The sequence below is a fragment of the Pelodiscus sinensis genome, chromosome 3 (genome assembly GCF_052426305.1).
Source record: "Pelodiscus sinensis isolate ZL-2025 chromosome 3, ASM5242630v1, whole genome shotgun sequence".
NCBI classification, from domain to species: Eukaryota; Metazoa; Chordata; order Testudines; family Trionychidae; genus Pelodiscus; species Pelodiscus sinensis.
The window spans coordinates 10,737,917-10,756,090 of NC_143054.1; the positions used below are offsets into that span (position 1 = coordinate 10,737,917).

Genomic DNA, 18,174 nt, shown 5'->3' on the forward strand with positions numbered 1-18,174 from the left:
AAACCAACCTCCACCAGACATTGAGCTGTTGATCACTACCCATTGAGCCTGACAATCTAGCCATCTTTCTATCCACTTTACAGTCCATTTATCCAATCCATACTTCCTTAACTTGCTGGCAAGAATATTGTGGGAAACTATCAAAAACTTTGCTAAAGTCAAGGTATATTACATCCACTGACTTCCCCATGTCAACAGAACCAGTTGCCTCATCATAGAAGCTAATCAGATTGGTCAGACATGACTTGCCCTTGGTGAATCCATGTTACTATACCTGATCACTTAACTCACCTCAAATTGTTTCAAAATGGATTCCTTGAGGATTCCTTCCATGATATTTCTGGGGTTCATACATAGTCAGAGCTGACATTACATTTGAGGTGTTTAATGTGGTTAGTACGCAGATGATCTGCTCCTTACTATTAATCCAGAAGGGAGTTAATTATTATCATTCCGTTTTTGCGAATGGAGAAACTGTGTCACAATGAGGTTAGATGACTTGCTGAAAACCATAGTGTGAAGTGCCAACTAAAGCTTTCAGTTCATTGCATCTGACAAAGTGAGCTGCCGCCCACGAAATCTTATGCCCTAATAAATGTTATTAAGGTGCCACAGGACTTTTTGTTGTTTTTGCTGAAACAGACTAAAATGACTATCACTCTGAAAGAGAGCCAGGGTTGGGGATTTCTTTGAGCCTAGCTTCATGATTGAGTTCACTTTAATATACTGCTTTAGTGTTAATTTCATCCCTGGTTGACCTGTAGTAATGCAGTGCTGTGCTGTTCCAGGTTCAGTATTTAAATACATTTCTAGTAATTAGTTTAGTTTAGTAGCCTATTTTATTCCCTCTTTATCCACATCTTCATTTTGGGTCTAAAATATCTGATTGTCCCTTTAACTCTGGAACTATTGCTTCAAATCTCAAGATTTGTTTTGCTGACCTGAGCTCAGTTAATTATTCAAAATAAATTTAAATAATTAAGGAGCTCTACAGAGTCATCTATTTTTCAGTACTGTTGAGTGTTTGAGGTTCAGTCCTTTTGGTGAAGAAGAACTTTGATAAATCGCAGCATCTTTGTAATCAGTATCTGCCTGTCTTCAAAAAGCACATCTACCTGTTTCTATCAGTGATACCCGGTCATTAAACAGGTGTTTTCCCCACTGCTGGTATTTCAATTGTGTGCTATGTTTAAAAAAAATGCTAGCAAAAAACCAGAGAACAGGCTGCAGGAATTCTCTGGGAACAGATCTTTTCATGGGCCTGCAGAGACACGCATTGGCATTCTCTGAGGATGCATCTACACTGCGCTGTAGCTCAAAATAAGATACACAATTTGAGAAATCTTATTTTGATCTTATTTCAAAATAGCTTATTTTGTACTTTAGTGCTGTCTTCACAGTGCCAAATTTGGGAATAACCCGCTATTCCAAAACATCCATTGTTTCTCGTGGAATGAGGTTACGTGAACGTCGGAATAGTGAGCACGTTATATTTTGAAAGAAACGGCTTGCTGCAAAGATGCGGGATAGCTATTTCGGGATACTTTGGTATCCCGAAATAGCGTTATAGCGTAGATGTAGTCTGAGGGACTATCCAGCACCTATCCTAGATCTTTATGGGGAGTCCTCCCGGGAATCAGTGGCTTGGAGGGAACAGAGTCTAGGGAAATCATAGAGTTGGAAGAGACCTCAGTAGGTCATCAAGTCCAGCTCCCTGCTAGAAGCAGGACCAACCCCAACTAAATCATCCCAGCCAGGGCTTTGTCAAGACTTAAAAACGTCTAGGGATGGAGATTCCACCACCTCCCTGGGGAAACCCATTCCAGTGTTTCACCACCTTCCTAGTGAAATAGTTTTTTCCTAATATGCAACCTAGACCCCCCACTGTAACTTGAAACCATTGGTCCTTATTCTGTCATCTGTTACTACTGAGAGCAGCCTCTCTCCATCCTCTTTGGAACTAGGGATGTTAAATAGCATGTAATTGAATAGTGAACCTCACACATCAAATATTAGCAGTTACACGACTAGTGTGCTCCTGGCTCCAGTCCCAGGGAAACTCACTTTCCGGTGAGAGCTGGTCCGTTAGGGGAGCCAGTTTAAAAAACAGCTCACTGCACAAACCAGCTTCATGTGGCACCCTGCACTGCTGCCTCTGATGCAGAGGGAGCAGCATGGGGTGGCAGCAGCCCCTGTCCATAGGGGATCTGATCTCCCCACAGACAGAGGCTGATCTGGCATGGAGTAGCCTCTGTCCACTGTGAGCTCAGATTCCTTCCCCCCACTAGACAGGGACTGCTGCGGTGGAGCAGCCTCTGTCTGAAGCGTGTAGTCAACAGGATTAACTGATAAGCCTAGGCTTAATTGTGTAGTCATCTACATGTTGACATTCCTACTGGATGCAATTGCCTTCGAAAGTCAGCACTGAAATCTCAGAGGTACAGGCAGTCCCCGAGTTACGCGGATCCGACTTATGTCGGATCCGCAGTTACGAACGGGGCCCTTCCTCTCCCTGGTCTCCAGCAGACCAGGGAGAGGAAGCAAAGCGGCGGAACACGCGGGCAGCGGACAGGGCTGTCCGCTGCCCACGTGCTCCGCGGCTTGGCTCTGCTTTGCTCTGCTTTGCCCCCCCCATCCCCCTGGTCTTTCTGGCTCCCAATGGATCACTAACAAAGTTCATTTCCTCTTCTGGGGTGCATCCAAGTCCAAACCACTTCCCCCACAGTTGTTGGGGGTACCAGGCCCATCCATTACTCCAGCCCTCCACCGTCAGTCCCTATAGTTAACAGCTGTCCACAACACCCTTTTAAATAAACTGTGTCACTGCTATAATCCCCTGGTCTCATGAATCCAGCACAGTCTTCACCCTTACCTCATGGCCTTGTTTTGGTTGAGCCCCATCTGCTAACTTAGAGCATCTTTTTGTCCTTCCCTTCTAGCATCAGTGAGAACACTGCTCTGTCCAAGGTCCTGCAGCTCCCTCAACCAGCCAGCTCACTGTTCTTATGTCTCTTGCTCTAGCAAGGAACTGAACACTCTGTCACCCGGCAACTCTTTTTATACTAGCCTGCCAGGCATTGATTATCTGTTCTCTGCAGCCCTTGCTGGATGCCTCTCTGCAACCACTTGAGATTACTTGAAAGACTTCTCTGCTTCTCTCTCGGATACAGTGAGGTGGGACCCTCAGGCCTCCAGAACCAATCTACCCCATCACATATATCTTATCATGTTGTGTTTCTTTCTTCATCTGCTGTTCTCCAATGATATCCATTCAAGTGCCTGCTAGTCCATTTTCCCCATGAGCACTTTAGAAGGGAAGGTTAATAATTAGCATGCTATTAAAAAACATTAGCCTTAAAAAATAAAGTACAAACAGGGTCAAAGGATTGCTTAATGCAGGGCTACTAAACTTTGGAAGCCCCAGGGTCCACAATGATACTCATGGCACTTGCCAAGGGCCGCACCTTACGTGTGGTCGCATATGCATGCAAACATATATGCAAATATATGCAAATAGCTTCTTGAATACAAAGATTAAGCCTTAAACCGCAGCACCGGACTCAAACATGGCCAGCATGAGCCAGTCAGAACCTCTCAGGCTCTGCCCACAAGACCAAGCAGTCAACACTTCCCACAATGCCCTGGGGCTACCAGCACCTCCTTGCTGGTGGCTAGAAATACTGACACTCTGAATCTGTCTGTTGTAGTCAGCCCATCTGCTTGCATCTTTCAATGCTCACCCCACCTGGGAGATGCCTCGCTATTGTGGAGCATGTTCCCAGTGCAGGCCATATTCAAAGGATCCCACCCACGTGCCATGTGTTGAGCCCCGCGTAAACCCAAACCTCACCGCAGGCTGCAAACAAACGGGCTGCAGGCTGCATGTGGCCCGTGGGCCACATGTTGAGTAGCCCTGGCTTGATGGGTCAATTCCTATAATGAATAATGCTTGGGTAGAATGAAGGAATCTTTGACTTCAAACAGTGGCCAGTTCTGGGTGTGCAATCCAGACCTGCAGAATCCAAGCAGCTACTACTCTGCAACTCTTTAGAGCTACTGCTAAAAGGGAGTGGGATGGATCTCTAGCTGGCCAATGGCTCTGCCCACAATATACTGATGGGGGAGATGTTCAGTCCCACTGATTGGCTCAAATGCACTATTTAAGCCAGAAGGCAGCCCAGGAAGATGTCTGAGCAAGTAGGTGAATTTATAGCTGACTGTCACTTTGGACTCTGCATCCTTGCTTGCATCTAGAGCCCTGCCTTCCACCCTGTTCCTGGTGTCTGCCATCCTTATCCCAGATATCCATCTGCTGCTGCTTCCTGTTTACCTGTCTAGCTCCAGGTCCTACCTCTGATCCTTGTCCTGACCTCTGACTCTGGCTATGACCCTCCTGCTCTGGTGTCTGGCTCCTAACTCCTATGGTTAGGTGAGATTGGTACTTACAGTAGCCCAGGCTGGAAACATGAATTGTCCCATTCATACACACAAAAGGCACACGTAGATAGTCATTTACATTTAGGACTCAGTTTCCTAGAATGCTAGTATAAATATGTTGACTTCAGTGCAGTTACTCCTGACTCCCTCAAAGGAAGTGAGAAAAAAATCACACCCATAGATAGTGGGCTCCCAGAAAACAAAAGAGTAAACTGAGAAGGAAGCTTCCTTTAAAATAATTTGAAAATGATTTATTGGATGCAACATCTACCCTTGGTGATTTCTGGTATTATTACTTTTCTTTAGTACAACCAGGGAGGACAGTAACTCGCTGTGGGCTAATGGTAAATTATGATCTATTGCAAAGGAGTGAAGGAAAATGTATCATAGGAGGTTGAATATGTGCCACCTGCTCTCCCTGATGCTGTTTCATGTGTCAGATCTCATTGGACAAGTCTGTTCAAATGTCTGCTGGAGAAAAGGGAATGCAAAAAGTTGGAGCAAATGTCCTCTAGCAAAGAAAGAAGGGCAAAGTAGGGAAGGCATTGGATTGAAAGAGATTGGTGACTGTGGACTTTAACGTATGTTCACTTATGAGACCAAGGGCCTGGAGGTCAGCAGGCTGTTCCCGTGCTTGGTGTGTGGTATAAGGGAAGGGGGAGGGGACTGTAACTTTGCCTCTGTCAAGCCTCAAATTTGCTTCCTTTGAAATCAATGGAAGATTTGTCATTGACAGCAGCAGGCCCAGTGTTTGGGTCTATGTCTCTTTTTACTGTTCCACTTTGGGATACTTCTAGGGTCTATCTAGTCTGGCACCCTCGAGATCTGACAAGATAATTTTCCAGACCATGGGAGGTCAATATTGTCTAGCAGTATTACCAGCACTTCCACAACTTACTGGGCTGTTAGAGGACATTTAGGGGTAAATTAGAGCTAAATAACAGCACAGAACACTGAGTACTAGGTTTGGTGGCTGTAAACAAACTTTATGGGACTACGGGAAAGTTGGCCACACACATGAAAAGTAGACGTCCAACTAACTAAAATAATTCTGGATGATAGATGTTTCCAGACCAGAGAGTTCTGGACTAGAGAGGTTCAGCCTGTGCTCTGAGGATTAGTAAGTAAGTGTACTAAGTGGAGCTTAACATTATTTTTTTGTTCCAGAAAAAAGGAAGACTTTTTGTGTTTAAAATTTTATGATTTTGCCCCACATTTTGGACAAAAGGTTTTCAGTGCATTTTTTTTAAAATAATTTTTTGTCTACTTTAAAAATGCATTTTAAATGTTTGCTCACTCCTCCTTCTCTCACTTATTTACTCACCTACAGTGGGAAAAAGTGAGAAAAAATAAAATAACTAAAAAAAGTGAGAGCAGGAGATATATTTCCCTTACTTGAGATGGAAATGGTTTGAAAGTTTTTCTTCAAAAGTTCATTAACAAAAAAGATAAAAAAGTCATTGTCCAAAAATGCCATTGCTGAATGACAAAAATGCCACCGTCATTGAAACCTTATTTTTCAGCTATAACACAGAAGCAGCACCTTTTAGTAAAGTAAAAATAGCTGTCAGGTCTTTAGGTACCTTGGGCTCCACTGAAGTCAATGGCAAAATGCCCGTTGATTTTAAGGGGGCACAACTTTCCCTTTGCCTTTATACAGAGCCTTTCACCAAGCATTTCAGAGTTGATCATCTGCATTTCCTTAGGCCTGGTTTACTCTAAAAAGTTAGGCCAACCCAGCTATTTCTCTAGGAGGATGGTGAAGCACTGGAATAGATTCTCTAGAGAGGTGGTGGAATCTCCATCCCTAGAGGTTTTTAAGTCCCAGCTTGACAAAGCCCTGGCTGGGATAATTTAGTTGGGATTGGTCTTGCTTTAGCAGGGAATTGGACCCAATGACTGCCTGAGGTCTCTTTCAGCCTTAGGATTCTATGATTCTGTGTGTCTCAGGGGGTGTGAAATTCTACACTTTTGACCAATGTAGTTGAGCCAACCTAATCCCTAAAGTAGAAAGTGTGAGATGGATGGAATAATTCTTCTGTCTCAGTTAGGTGGCTAGCTGTAGGTATTGTCTACCCTGAAGCACTATAGTAACACAACCACTGAAATATTTCACGTGTAGAGATGCCCATATGTGTCATCATCAGAGAGATACTTGTACTAAAACCATATTCCCAGCATTTCGTTGAGTTGGTTTCAACTCATTAAGACGTATCCACATTAAGGTTCTGTCTAGGTAAGGATCCATGTTATAGGGTTTGAGACAGGATTCCAAGACCAATTTGGGGAGGTGGTTTAATCAAGACATAAAGGCAGTGCCTCGCTTCATCTTAATAGATATTCATCAACATACTGTTTAAGACATGTTCAGTTCCTGGCAGGCTTATTCCAGTCAGAGACTTTTTGAAAATGGGTTTAAAAGCCAGAATGATCAAGATATTTGTTAGGTACCATATCTGGTGCATTTCACCTGGAAGAATCCCTGAACACTTATGTGCAGCCATCTTCTGTGTTGAACACGACAACCCGTCAGTGGCACACCTCTACATTGTACAACAGTTAAGGACAGGAAGCAAAGAAGCAGATGATATAACATGGAAACTTATGAGGAATTCAGATTGTTTGAATAGACTAGTGTAGATTGGGATATGGCGAGACCTTTTCCGTGTAAATGTGTAAAACAAAAACATTCAAAAAAATTCAGAAAAACAACAAAAATTACATAGCACTTCAATATCATTAACAACTAAGTATTTTTAATGATACCCTAAAAAAGACCTGATTTTTCCAGCTTGGGAGAAATCCCTACTAACATGAATATATTGGCCATGGTACACTCACTTTCATGCACGTGCACAAGGCTTTCACTTGCCACAAATATTCTTTTGAATGAACAATTTCACTTTTTCAAATATTTGCAGGATATGAAATCAACAGAGTGTGAAAACCATAAATTTGTTGATTTTATTAATCCAAACAAATGATCACACGCTTTTGTAGCATTAGCCGAGCCACTGCTACAGCTGCAAGTCTGTTCATATCCTGCAAAGGCTATATCTACACTTAGAGTAGGCCTATGCTGTCGGAGAAAATTAATGAAAGATAATCAATGTGAATTGTGTAGCTAGAATCAACATACCTTGCACCGATTTTCTGAGGTGGCCTCATGGTGGGAGGTTGATAGAAGAAATGCTGTCATTGAGTTCCCTTACTCCTCATGACATTGAGGAATACTAGCACTGACAGGATTCCTCTCAGTGTGTGATTTAGCAGGTCTTTACTAGATCTGCTAAATTTAGCCCTGGTGGATCAATCACCAGAGCATCAATCCTCCACAAGTGGAGATGTGGCCTTCAACTGCTACAGTGGCACTTCTGTAGTACTTTGGTGTTGATACTCACTATGGAAACAGGAAGGGTTCTTCCATTGAAGTAGTTAATCCACCTCTTTAAGCGGCAGTAGCTAAGTTATTGGAAAATTTCTTCCAACCTAGCACTATCTACACTGAGGGTTAGTTCGGTTTAATTATATTAGTCAGATGTGTAGGCCCCTGAGCAACATAACTGGGTCAAAGTAACTTGTGTAGTATATTCCTCTGAACGACTATCCAGTATTTTTTAAGTACTTAGCTAATATGATTTGTTGAGTCTTGCTTTGTGACTGATGACTACCCAGTTCGTTTCTTCATGCATCATTCCTAGGCTGGGTACCAGAAATAGTGTTCACCCACCTGAAGTCAGCAGCTTGCATTAATGACACTAAGTTAGACCTAGAGGAGCCTGTAAACTGGCAGCCTGGGGATGAAGTTATTGTGAGTGGAACCGGTCCTGGAGATATGCATCGGCAGGAGGAAATCGTCACAGTCAAGGCGGTGAACAACACTGAAATTTACCTTGGATCACCTCTGAGGTTAGTGGGCTTTGGGAGATCCACACCACAGATAGCTAACTTAAAGGGCTTGTCTACACAGGGAATTATTCTTGATTAACTAGATGGTCTTATTCCAGAATAAGAGTTAATCTGGAGTAGTTAAACTGCTTTAAATTCACACCGTACATTAGTACAGATTATTTTTCATGTATAGAAAAAAAGTTAGCAAGACCAGGTCTGCCCTAAAGGGGAAGGTCAACTTAAAATACGCAACTCCAGCTATGTTAATCATGTAGATGGAGTTGAAGTATCTTAAATCATGTCACCCTGTCCACATAGCAGTAGATCGAGGGAGAAAATGCTCACCGTTGGCTTCTCTTATGTATCGCGAGGAGGACCCCTCTCAGTTCGAATTAGCGGGTCTTCACTTGACTCGGTAAATCAAACCCCGGAAGATCTCCTGTGGCAGCATCGATCTTCTGTGTAGTGTAGACGTGGCCTAAAGCATAAGAATCAGGGTGAAGAATTGCAGCAATTCCAATATAAAATGATGACAGTTTATAAATACCTTTCCTTGTGAAGTTTTACAGAAGCTGTGACTTCACCCTGTAATGGTACATTGCAGTGTGCATCAAGAGCAAACCAAAAATCAGCTAGTGGCCTTCGCACAATCTGAAGAGAACTTTTTTATAGCAGTTAAACCTTATGGAAAAACTCTACGAGCTCAGGCACAAAATCAGCTTCTCACCCTTATTATGGTAATGAACACTCCCCACAGAAAAACCTGATGATATTTTACTGTACCCACTTAAAGTCAACCAGAGTCTTTCCATACTCCCAACCCCTTTCATAATTCATAGGGATGGACTCAGTGCTAGACCCGGGTACTTAAACTAGTTTGGACCCAGCTCTGAATTCTGAAGTTTCCATCTCTGAGTTGAAGGATGAGTCGCTCCTTCCTGTAAATGTTCTTACATCTTTCATTATGCTTTGTCTAGGTACCCTCACAGTGGTGGAGAGGAGTGGGTGCATGGACGGCGCCTTGCTTCGAATGCTGTAGTGGCATTGCTTAGCCGGAGAATTGTTGTCCGAGGGAACATCACTGGTGAGAGGGTGTCTCACCTAAGGAAATGTGCTGAAGCAGGTGTAACCGGAGGTAAGACCGTTCTGTGGCTAGAGACCTGTTTGGAGGTAAAGAAAGAAATAAAAGCAATATTGCTACTTTGGTATCACATCGTGGCATCTATTATTTTGTTAGTAATCTTTCCTAACAGAATAAAATTGAAGCCCCCTGTGCTCTAAGAAACTGAATTTTATCTTTTCAGACATTGTTTGACATGGAGGTATGAACTCTCAGGAGTGGGATGGAATTTCCTTCTTCTCCCTCAGATGTGTTATCCTCTCTTGTTTTTGCGAGCTATTTTGGAATATTTTCCCCCTTTTAAAAATGAGCCTAAAGGAGTACAAAAGAAGATATATTTTGAAAATAAGCTTTCCATGTACATATTATTTGAAATGTTTGATTGTGTTTAAATTGTGTTTAATTTTCAGTGACTTAAAATCTCACAACTCTTGGGCGTAGAAGACTGGGATGTTATAAGTGCGTTTGGACAACCTGATCAAATAAAGAAAATTGGTCTGATTTCCTCTCACATACAATGGTTTTGTGCCTATATAACTCCACTAGCTTCCAGGGATGGGTTCCTCATTCACCCACAGGTTCCTGGGTAATGAAGAGCAGAATCACACATGGTGCCTTTAATTTGGGGTGCGAATTAGGACTGCTGACTGCTCACACTTTCCTTTTAAAAAATAATTTGCTGGTGCAGACCTATGGATTTACCATCCATGAATATTGTCACTGAAGTGCACTAGTAGAGGGAGGGGAGGCAGTGGTTTTATTTGTGTTATAGTGTAGCTTTGGTTGTCAGAGGTGTAACAGGAAGTTGAGCGGGGTGGGTGTCACCTCAGGAGTGGCTCACAACTATGAGGGTGTATCTAGACAAAAGGGTTTTGTCGACAAAAGAGGACTTTTGTCGACAAAGCTACACCTGCGTCTACACTACCGCCAAATTCTGTCGACATAACATCGACAGAACTCGGCAGTTTTGTCGACAGTGGTAAACCTCATTCTATGAGGAATAATGCCTTTTGTTGACAGAGTTCTGTCGACAGAAGGTGTTATTGCATCTACACTGTCCTTTGCGTCTACACTCTCATGTCGACAAAGCGGCTTGCTTTGTCGACAGAACTGGGTGTAGTCTTGACGCTCTTTGTCGGCAGAAGCTTTGGTGACAGTATCTGTCGACAAAGCCTCTGTCAGTAAAAGCCTGTAGTCTAGACATACTCTGAGTGCCTACCTCCTGGCAGACTGTCAGAAAGCCAGGCACCCCCCACTTCAGTTGGCGGTTTGCTCTGTAGTTAGATATCACGAAACCAGTAACAAATGTGAACTCCTGGCTCACTTATGCCAGTCTTACCATAGAGTCAGAGACAGTCTCCTGGGACTCTCCAGACTGTCTTGCCACCCAGACAAACTGAATATAGGGATAAAAGGTCATTTGAACCAAAAATCACATTACACATCAGTTTCAGAGGGGAAACCATGTTATTCTGTTTCAGCAAAAACAAGGAGTCCTGCACTACCTTAAAGACTAACAAATTAATTAAGGCATAAGCTTTTGTGGGCTGGAGCCCACTTCATCAGATGCATTAACTGTATGTTTGGATTCCCTCCCTTTTGCCTGAGGCAGGAATTATTTTTGCTCAGGTCAAACTTTTCCCACCTCAAGTGGAAAAGTACCAGATCCAAAGTGGGTTTCAGCACCAGGTGGTCTGGCTACATGTCCTTCTAGGACTAACCACAGTTTGGGCTTTCAGAAAAAATAAAACCATTCACGAGCTGTTGGCTTGATCATTGAGCCATTAAGTTCCCCCACCCCCAGCATCACTAATAGCCCTGATAGCACATTTTGAATAATAAACAGAGCCACAGATTATATTTCTAACTTCATACACAAGAATGATACATGCACAAAAATAGGATATACACAGTCTGCAGATTGTAACATTAACATTGATGTGTCACATGAGGTATTTTGTTTACCACAACTTTGATTTATGCATATTCATAAGCCAATTTTCATTAAGTATGGGGGGCCATGAGAAGTGACACTGCCCATGTGGGCTTTTCTTTTGAGGACAGAGAGAAGAATACATTTTGATTTCTGATCACCACACATAGTAGTCACTTGCTTTGAAATTAGCACTTTTCTGTTACAGTTTTTTCTTGTTTGATGGCTTATTTGTGAGTTACTTAGGGTACGTCTACACCGTACAGATATTTTGGGGTACTGGAGGTATCCCGAAATAGCTATCCCATGTTTACACAAGCCGCCCATTATTTCAAAATACTATTCTAAATAAGGGGTGCGCTATTTCATCATCCCAGTAAGCCTCATTGCATGAGGGATAAGCAATGGCTCGAAATAGAACATTATTTCAAAATTTGGCACTGTGTAAATGCATAGCGCAAACCGCGTATCTTATTTCGAGGTTAGGGTGCTGTGTAGACGCACATGTAGTTACAGGAGTATGGTATACACAATGTAAATGTTTGATACTGTAACCCAAACACCTGGGCTTTGTCTACACTGGTGCAATCTTTTGCCAGAAATATGCAAATGAGGCTAAGCGTGGAATATCACCGAGCCTCATCTGCATATCTAATGAGCCGCCATTTTTGTGGAAGAGGCTCTTGCGCAAGAAAAACCCTCTTGCACAATGTCGTTATTCCTGAAAATAATCAGCATAATGGCATTGCACAAGAGGGTTTTTCTTGCGCAAGAAGGGGCAGTGTAGATGCTCCTTCTTGCGCAAGAGCCTCTTCCACAAAAATGATGACTCATTAGATATGCAAATGAGGCCCGGCGATATTCCACGCTTAGCCTCATTTGCACATATCTGGTGCAAGATCGCACCAGTGTAGACATAGCTCTGGTGTGGTTACTGAGCAATGCAAGTGGCACCTAGACCACAGCAACAGTTAAGATCAAGAGACCTCTACAGCATGGACTGGGAGCCAGCTGGCTTTTAGCTCATTCTATGTCAGAGATCCCAGGTTCAAAGCCACCCAGTGGCGGTTACACTACTATCTGGATATGGATAAGTAAAAAGAATGCAACTTAACATCCCAGTAGTTTTCATGAAGTTTAACCACCAAGTGCACTCTTCTCCATTTAGTTCTGTGCTAATACATATGTGATTTGCCCTGATGTTCTGGCACGAGCTGGCATCTGGACTGCCAGGATCACAGCTGGATTTTGTTGTTAATGTTCTTTCTTAAAAATAAAAATAAATTAGCGCTGTCGAAAAGTGAGCAGACAGTGTTGGAGACTGAAATTCTCTCTGCAGCCTCAGAACAGGTGCAGCTTGGGCAGTGGGAATACAACTCTCCATATGCTACCTACCTGTGTACTTAACATTTGACCTGAAAAGCCATAGGGCAGGAGCGGGGAACCTAAGGCCTAGGTGCAGATGCAGATGCAGCCCCTGGGTTGCCTGGATCGGGACCCTGAGACTTAGGGTCTTCTCCAGTATTGGGGAGCCAGTGCTGGCACTCCCGCGACCCTCAGTCTCTCCACAACTCCCAGCCCCCAACTGATTTTTCTGAGAGTCGGCAGCTCCCAACCCAAAAGAGGTTCCTCACTCCTGCCATAGGGGTAAGGTGATTGTTCATACTCGATGCCCATTTAAATACTCTCTAACCTCTCAACAAGAGAGAGATCTGATCTAAGTGGCAGCCACAGATCCTTGCTTCCATCTTGGACCGTGTGCAAGTTACTACTTAACTTCTGTGTCTTCATTTTCCACTTGCCCGGTGGGAGCGATAGTCCTTCCTTACACCTCTGAGAGGTACTGTGAAGAGCTACTATTCATAAAGAATTCTGAAGTGTTATCATTGCAGTTTAATTCAAATACTCCCGTGCCCAATCACCTTTTCAGGAGTCTGACCCAAAGTAAATCAATGTCAAATTCATCTTTCCCATGCACGGATCTATTTAAACCTGAACAGAAGGAGCTTACCGAAGCATAAAATGATTTCAGCTTCCTGCAGGTTTCAATATACGCCCTTCTAAAAAGGAGCAGCTCTCGTTCATGGAAAGCCATGGCTTAGCACTTTGCATGGGGCGCGGAGTCACGGTGCCGCTGACAGACTCTCTGTGCTGTATTTCAGATGCCTCAGTCTGCCTGTACAAGAGGAGTGAGAGGATGGTAGGATCCCGGGATATGGGGGCTGTTGTCATTGCGCAGGCTTTCCAGGGGGAGGACAGTCACGTCCGTTTGGAAGGCGTTCAATTCCAGCACATGGGCCAAGCGTTCCAGCAGCATCAGAGTGCACTGACCATTGCCGGGGATGCCCGTATGACTGGTGAGAGAGTGGCTGCAGCCTGTGCCTACTATTGGGCAACCTACGTTCAATTACCTGCTCTGCCACCAACTTTCTCTGTGACCTCAGGCACATCACTTAGCCTGTCCGGGCTTCACCACCTCATCTGTACAATGCAGACAATAGCCCTTTCCCACCTCTCAGGAGTATTGTCAGGGTAGATACACTAAAGACTGTGAAGTGCTATACGTTCAAGTGATGAAAATGGTTATATAAGAAATAGGTGCCATTTAGTATTATTATAGATTGTAAATGGGTCAAAGAAATACCATGAATCGAGCACCCACTGCCTAAATTTAGGGCATGTTTTTTTCAAAATCTACATTCCAAAGCAAACTGGATTTTGTTGTTAGAGGCCTCTCTCCATGCTCTGTGAAGTGTGTTTCAGGTTAGGGGTAGTTTGATATGAAGTTTTATCCAGAACTAGACTCCAACCTCTAATGAATCTTGCTGGAGGTTTTAAAATATTTAGTTTGTTTTTGCTTTTTGCCTAGCAATTTGCTTCAAATTGTATTCCATTGCATCTCTGTGTAATCAGGGTCTAGCCAGCACTGGAAACAGACGTAGCTGTGTATATGTAATTCATTAGTTTCAGTACAGAAAGCAGGAACTACTGGAATGCTCATGGGTGAAGATGGTTCTCATGGAGATTACTAGCCAAAATTTGTAGGCTCATGGGGTTTAATTAACCAAGAATATCAGCCTTTTAGGGTCTGCTACTGCAGATGACTAGTAAAGTCTGGTGACTGTTTTACGCGTCCTCCAATTCCTGTTCCTGTCAATGGGATTCTTTCCAATTGGTGTCAAAGGATATGTCTATACAGTGGAGATATTTCAGGATACCAAGGTATCCCAAAATAGCTACCCTGCATCTTAGAAACGCACCTGTTATTTCGAAATATTTTTTGAAATAACGGGCACGCTATTTTGCCAGCCCTATAAACCTCAGTGCATGAGGGTTAAGGGATGGCTCGAAACAGTGCATTATTTCGAAATTTGGTGCAGTGTAGACCGCACCAAATTTCAAAATAGCCTATTTTGAAATAGACTTGAAATAAACTACACAATTTGCATAGTACAACATGCAAAAACTCATGGAGTGTCCACTCTACAAGCACATTTTTGCGCAAGAAAAAGTATAGTAGATCGTCAGAAGACAGGGCTTTTTGCGTTAGAGTTACTCCTCTTTCCACAAAGAATAAGCCTTTTTGCACAAGAGCTCTTGCGCAAAAAGGCATGTGTGGACAGACACTAGGGGTTTCTTGAGCAAGAAACCTTTACTGGAAAAAGCACAGGTGTTCTGATGGCCGTTCTGTGATATGAACATCAAGCTTCGCCTTTGTCCTGGCATGTAGTCTACACTGACCTTTCCTTAAATCAGCCACGTTTGCTAGTTTGCATATGACTTACCAGGTGACACATAAAAGACCTCTTACGGGGTCACGAAATTTAATTCTTGCTTTGAGGATTCCTGGATGGCATATATTCAGTTTCCCCTGTTATTGCGCTAACTGGGCTACGTTTCAGAGTTTGTCACATAGGAAAAAACTCACTAGCATTACATTGTTGTGATGCACAGTCACTTAAGATGGTGGCATCATGGAAACATGATATCTTTGTGTAAGCAGGATGCCACATTACATTGCAATGTTGTGATGCTGCTTTAAAACCTCATTGTGTTATGATGTAATGCCACAGTGCTGCAAATATGTTATCAATTAGCAATCTTTAGGGCAGGGGTGGGGAACCTCAAGCCCAGGGGTTGGTTGTAGCCCCCGGGTTGCCTGCTACTGCCCCCTGAGGCTCATGGATCCCCCATATTGGGTCACCTGTGCTGGTGCTCCAGCCCTCTGCTACCCACCCCCAGGGCTGAAGCACACAAAATCTACTAGCCTCCCCTCCACCCCTACCCCGGCTCTGGTGTGCGAGGGGAATGTGAGGACTATCTTATTTCTTCTCAGTCAGGGGCTTCTCACTTTGCTTCTCATTTGTGTGCGACCTCCGACTGATTTTTTTGTGGGTCAGTGGCCCCCGACCCTGGAAAGGTTCCTCACCTCTGCTTTAGGGGGTGGAGATGTAAAATTCATCATATAAGCAATATGTGCAGGTTGGTGAAAAATTTGCAAAATTTGGTAAGTGCTATTTATCTCATTGGAGCATCACAGCAAGCTGAATTAACCAAGCTGCTTCAGAGTTCATGAATAACAACAAGAACATAAACATCATCTTTAACATAGGCAGTCTGGGGGTATAGTCCTGCTTTCTTCTGACCCTATTCTTTGATTTCCAGATTCTTACATTCATGGTTGTTCTGTGTGGGATTCCTTTGGCCGAGGACTCAGTCTGCTTCGGACCTCAGAGCTAAGAGTGGACAACAATGTTTTCTATAACATTTTAGGTCATGGGATTCTACTGGGTAAGTGAATCAGAGGCTTTTCAATCAACCTTTTCATGGCTCTCTATGCCGAGGATACTGTTATGCAAACCTTCCTTGGATGGAAGGTTCGCTGCTACTAGTCTTATGGAATCTGGACTATCACTCTCTGGCTTCCTCAGGAAGAGGTTGAGGATCTATATCCCTGTGGCCATAGATATGTTGGGTCCATTTCTTATGACCAGCATGGAGCTTGTTCAGTCTCATTGGTACTTCTCTCCTGTCCCATTTCTATTCTTTACAATATGGCAGTAGATTTTTTTTTAAAATCAATGACCCTGATTCACCCATCATTAAAACATCTTTATTATGTAATATTTAAAGGCTGGATTCAACAATACAAACACTTCCTTTTTGTGTGGATCAGGTGACACTGGAGCCAATGGGGCAATATTGTGTGTGTAAAATCAAGCACAGTCTTAAAGTACTTGACTGAATTGGAGCTTGAGATGACAAAAATATTGAAAAGCAAAATCTCTCGCCTATTAGAGCCTCTTCCACTAGGATCTCATTCTGCTGAAGTACGTAATGTTCTCTCTTTAGTTTTGGCTGCCCCCCAGCAATGGCAGCAGAAACTGCCATTTTAATTTAAACAAAAGCATTGGGCCATGATCCTGCAATCCAGTGCACCCATGCAGTCCTTACACTTGGCTGGAGCCCAATTGGCATCAGTTTGATGCATCACTCAACCAAGCTGGGACTTCATTCGGAAATCCGTTCCTCTGATCTTTCATGCTGAGACATAAGTCTGACTTTCTAATCTCTGGGCTGAGCTAAATGTGTCCTCCGAAATTTCCTTCTGAATACTCTGTATCCTCCAGACGTCTTTAATGGTTTCAATGTCAGTATCTCCAGAGGGTCTGAAAGATGAATTTATATATCATTTTGTTACCTGTAAAGGCATATTTATTATAGCTGCCTGTTTGCTGCTCTAGAATTGAAAACTCACAATGATTTCATTTAAACCCCTATTTTCTAGGGTTTTGCAGGACAGTCATAAAAAGTCGCTCTGGGCTTAAAATTAATTGGCAAACAAGGTCCTGGCCTGGAAGCCAAGACTTTTTATGCCTCCTTTCAAACCTGTCTGACTTTCAAAAGCACTAGTATACAATCCTGCTTGTGCTCTGACAATGGCTATGACTGAAATAAATGCCATCTGGTAAGGAAATATTTCTCAGTAGGATCTAGTTCCATGGTAAATGCTGTAGAGGTTGCAAAGTGTGTGGAAAAAATAACTCCCCAAAATCTATGTGTATTTTTTTTCTGATGATCAGCTGGAAGTTAGGGTGGTTAATACGTGGGGAAAGCATCTGTGTCCAGGGAAGAATTGGCGGGAATGTTGGCATATGTTATCACATTTCTTGTAAAGGAAGGGTGAGGTTGACTTGCATGTTCCCTGGATAGGGTTCCTCTTTTCCAGACCGATGATGGAGGTGAAAATGCTTTTCTTTCCTTTCCTTTCCTTTCTGTGCTACGCTATTAGGAAGTGTCTTACTCTGTGGCTGTGTCTACACTGGGCCACTTATTCCGGAAAAGCAGCTGCTTTTCCAGAATAAGCTGCGAGCTGTCTACACTGGCCCTTGAATTTCCGGAAAAGCAACGACGCTCTACTGTACAAAATCAGCCGCTATTCCGGAAAAGCTACGCTGCTCCCGCTCAGGCATAAGTCCTTATTCCGGAACACTGTTCCGGAAAAGGGCCAGTGTAGACAGCCCAGTAGTCTTTTCCGGAAAAAAGCCCCGATCGCGAAAATGACGATCGAGGCTCTTTTCCAGAAAAAGGGCTTTTCCGGAAAAGCAGCCTGCCAATGTAGACGCTCCTTTTCTGGAAAAAATGAAAACGGAATAGTATTCCATTTTAAGCATTTCCGGAAATTCATGCCAGTGTAGACACAGCCTGTGTTTGTATAGTGCTTAGCATAATGGGGCTCTGACTTCGATTCCACCCTCTTGGCGCTAAAATAGTACAAATTAATAGCTCCTTT

General features: G+C 43.3%; 1 protein-coding gene across 12 annotated transcripts in view; it reads left to right on the top strand.

Moving 5' to 3' along the window:
* PKHD1 (PKHD1 ciliary IPT domain containing fibrocystin/polyductin) overlaps positions 1–18,174 on the top strand; it is a 409,604-nt gene that overhangs the window by 174,277 nt on the left and 217,153 nt on the right. For 11 of the 12 annotated variants that reach the window (XR_012902469.2, XM_075923353.2, XM_075923339.2 and 8 more), the window contains 4 exons: positions 8,139–8,346; positions 9,306–9,463; positions 13,544–13,738; positions 16,047–16,172. Coding sequence is in view for 11 of the 12 variants with exons in the window: in XM_075923353.2 (XP_075779468.2) it covers positions 8,139–8,346; positions 9,306–9,463; positions 13,544–13,738; positions 16,047–16,172 (687 nt within the window). In the remaining variant the exon portion in view is untranslated. The remainder of the gene's footprint in view (positions 1–8,138; positions 8,347–9,305; positions 9,464–13,543; positions 13,739–16,046; positions 16,173–18,174) is intronic. The other variant, XM_075923350.2, reaches the window with a different exon arrangement.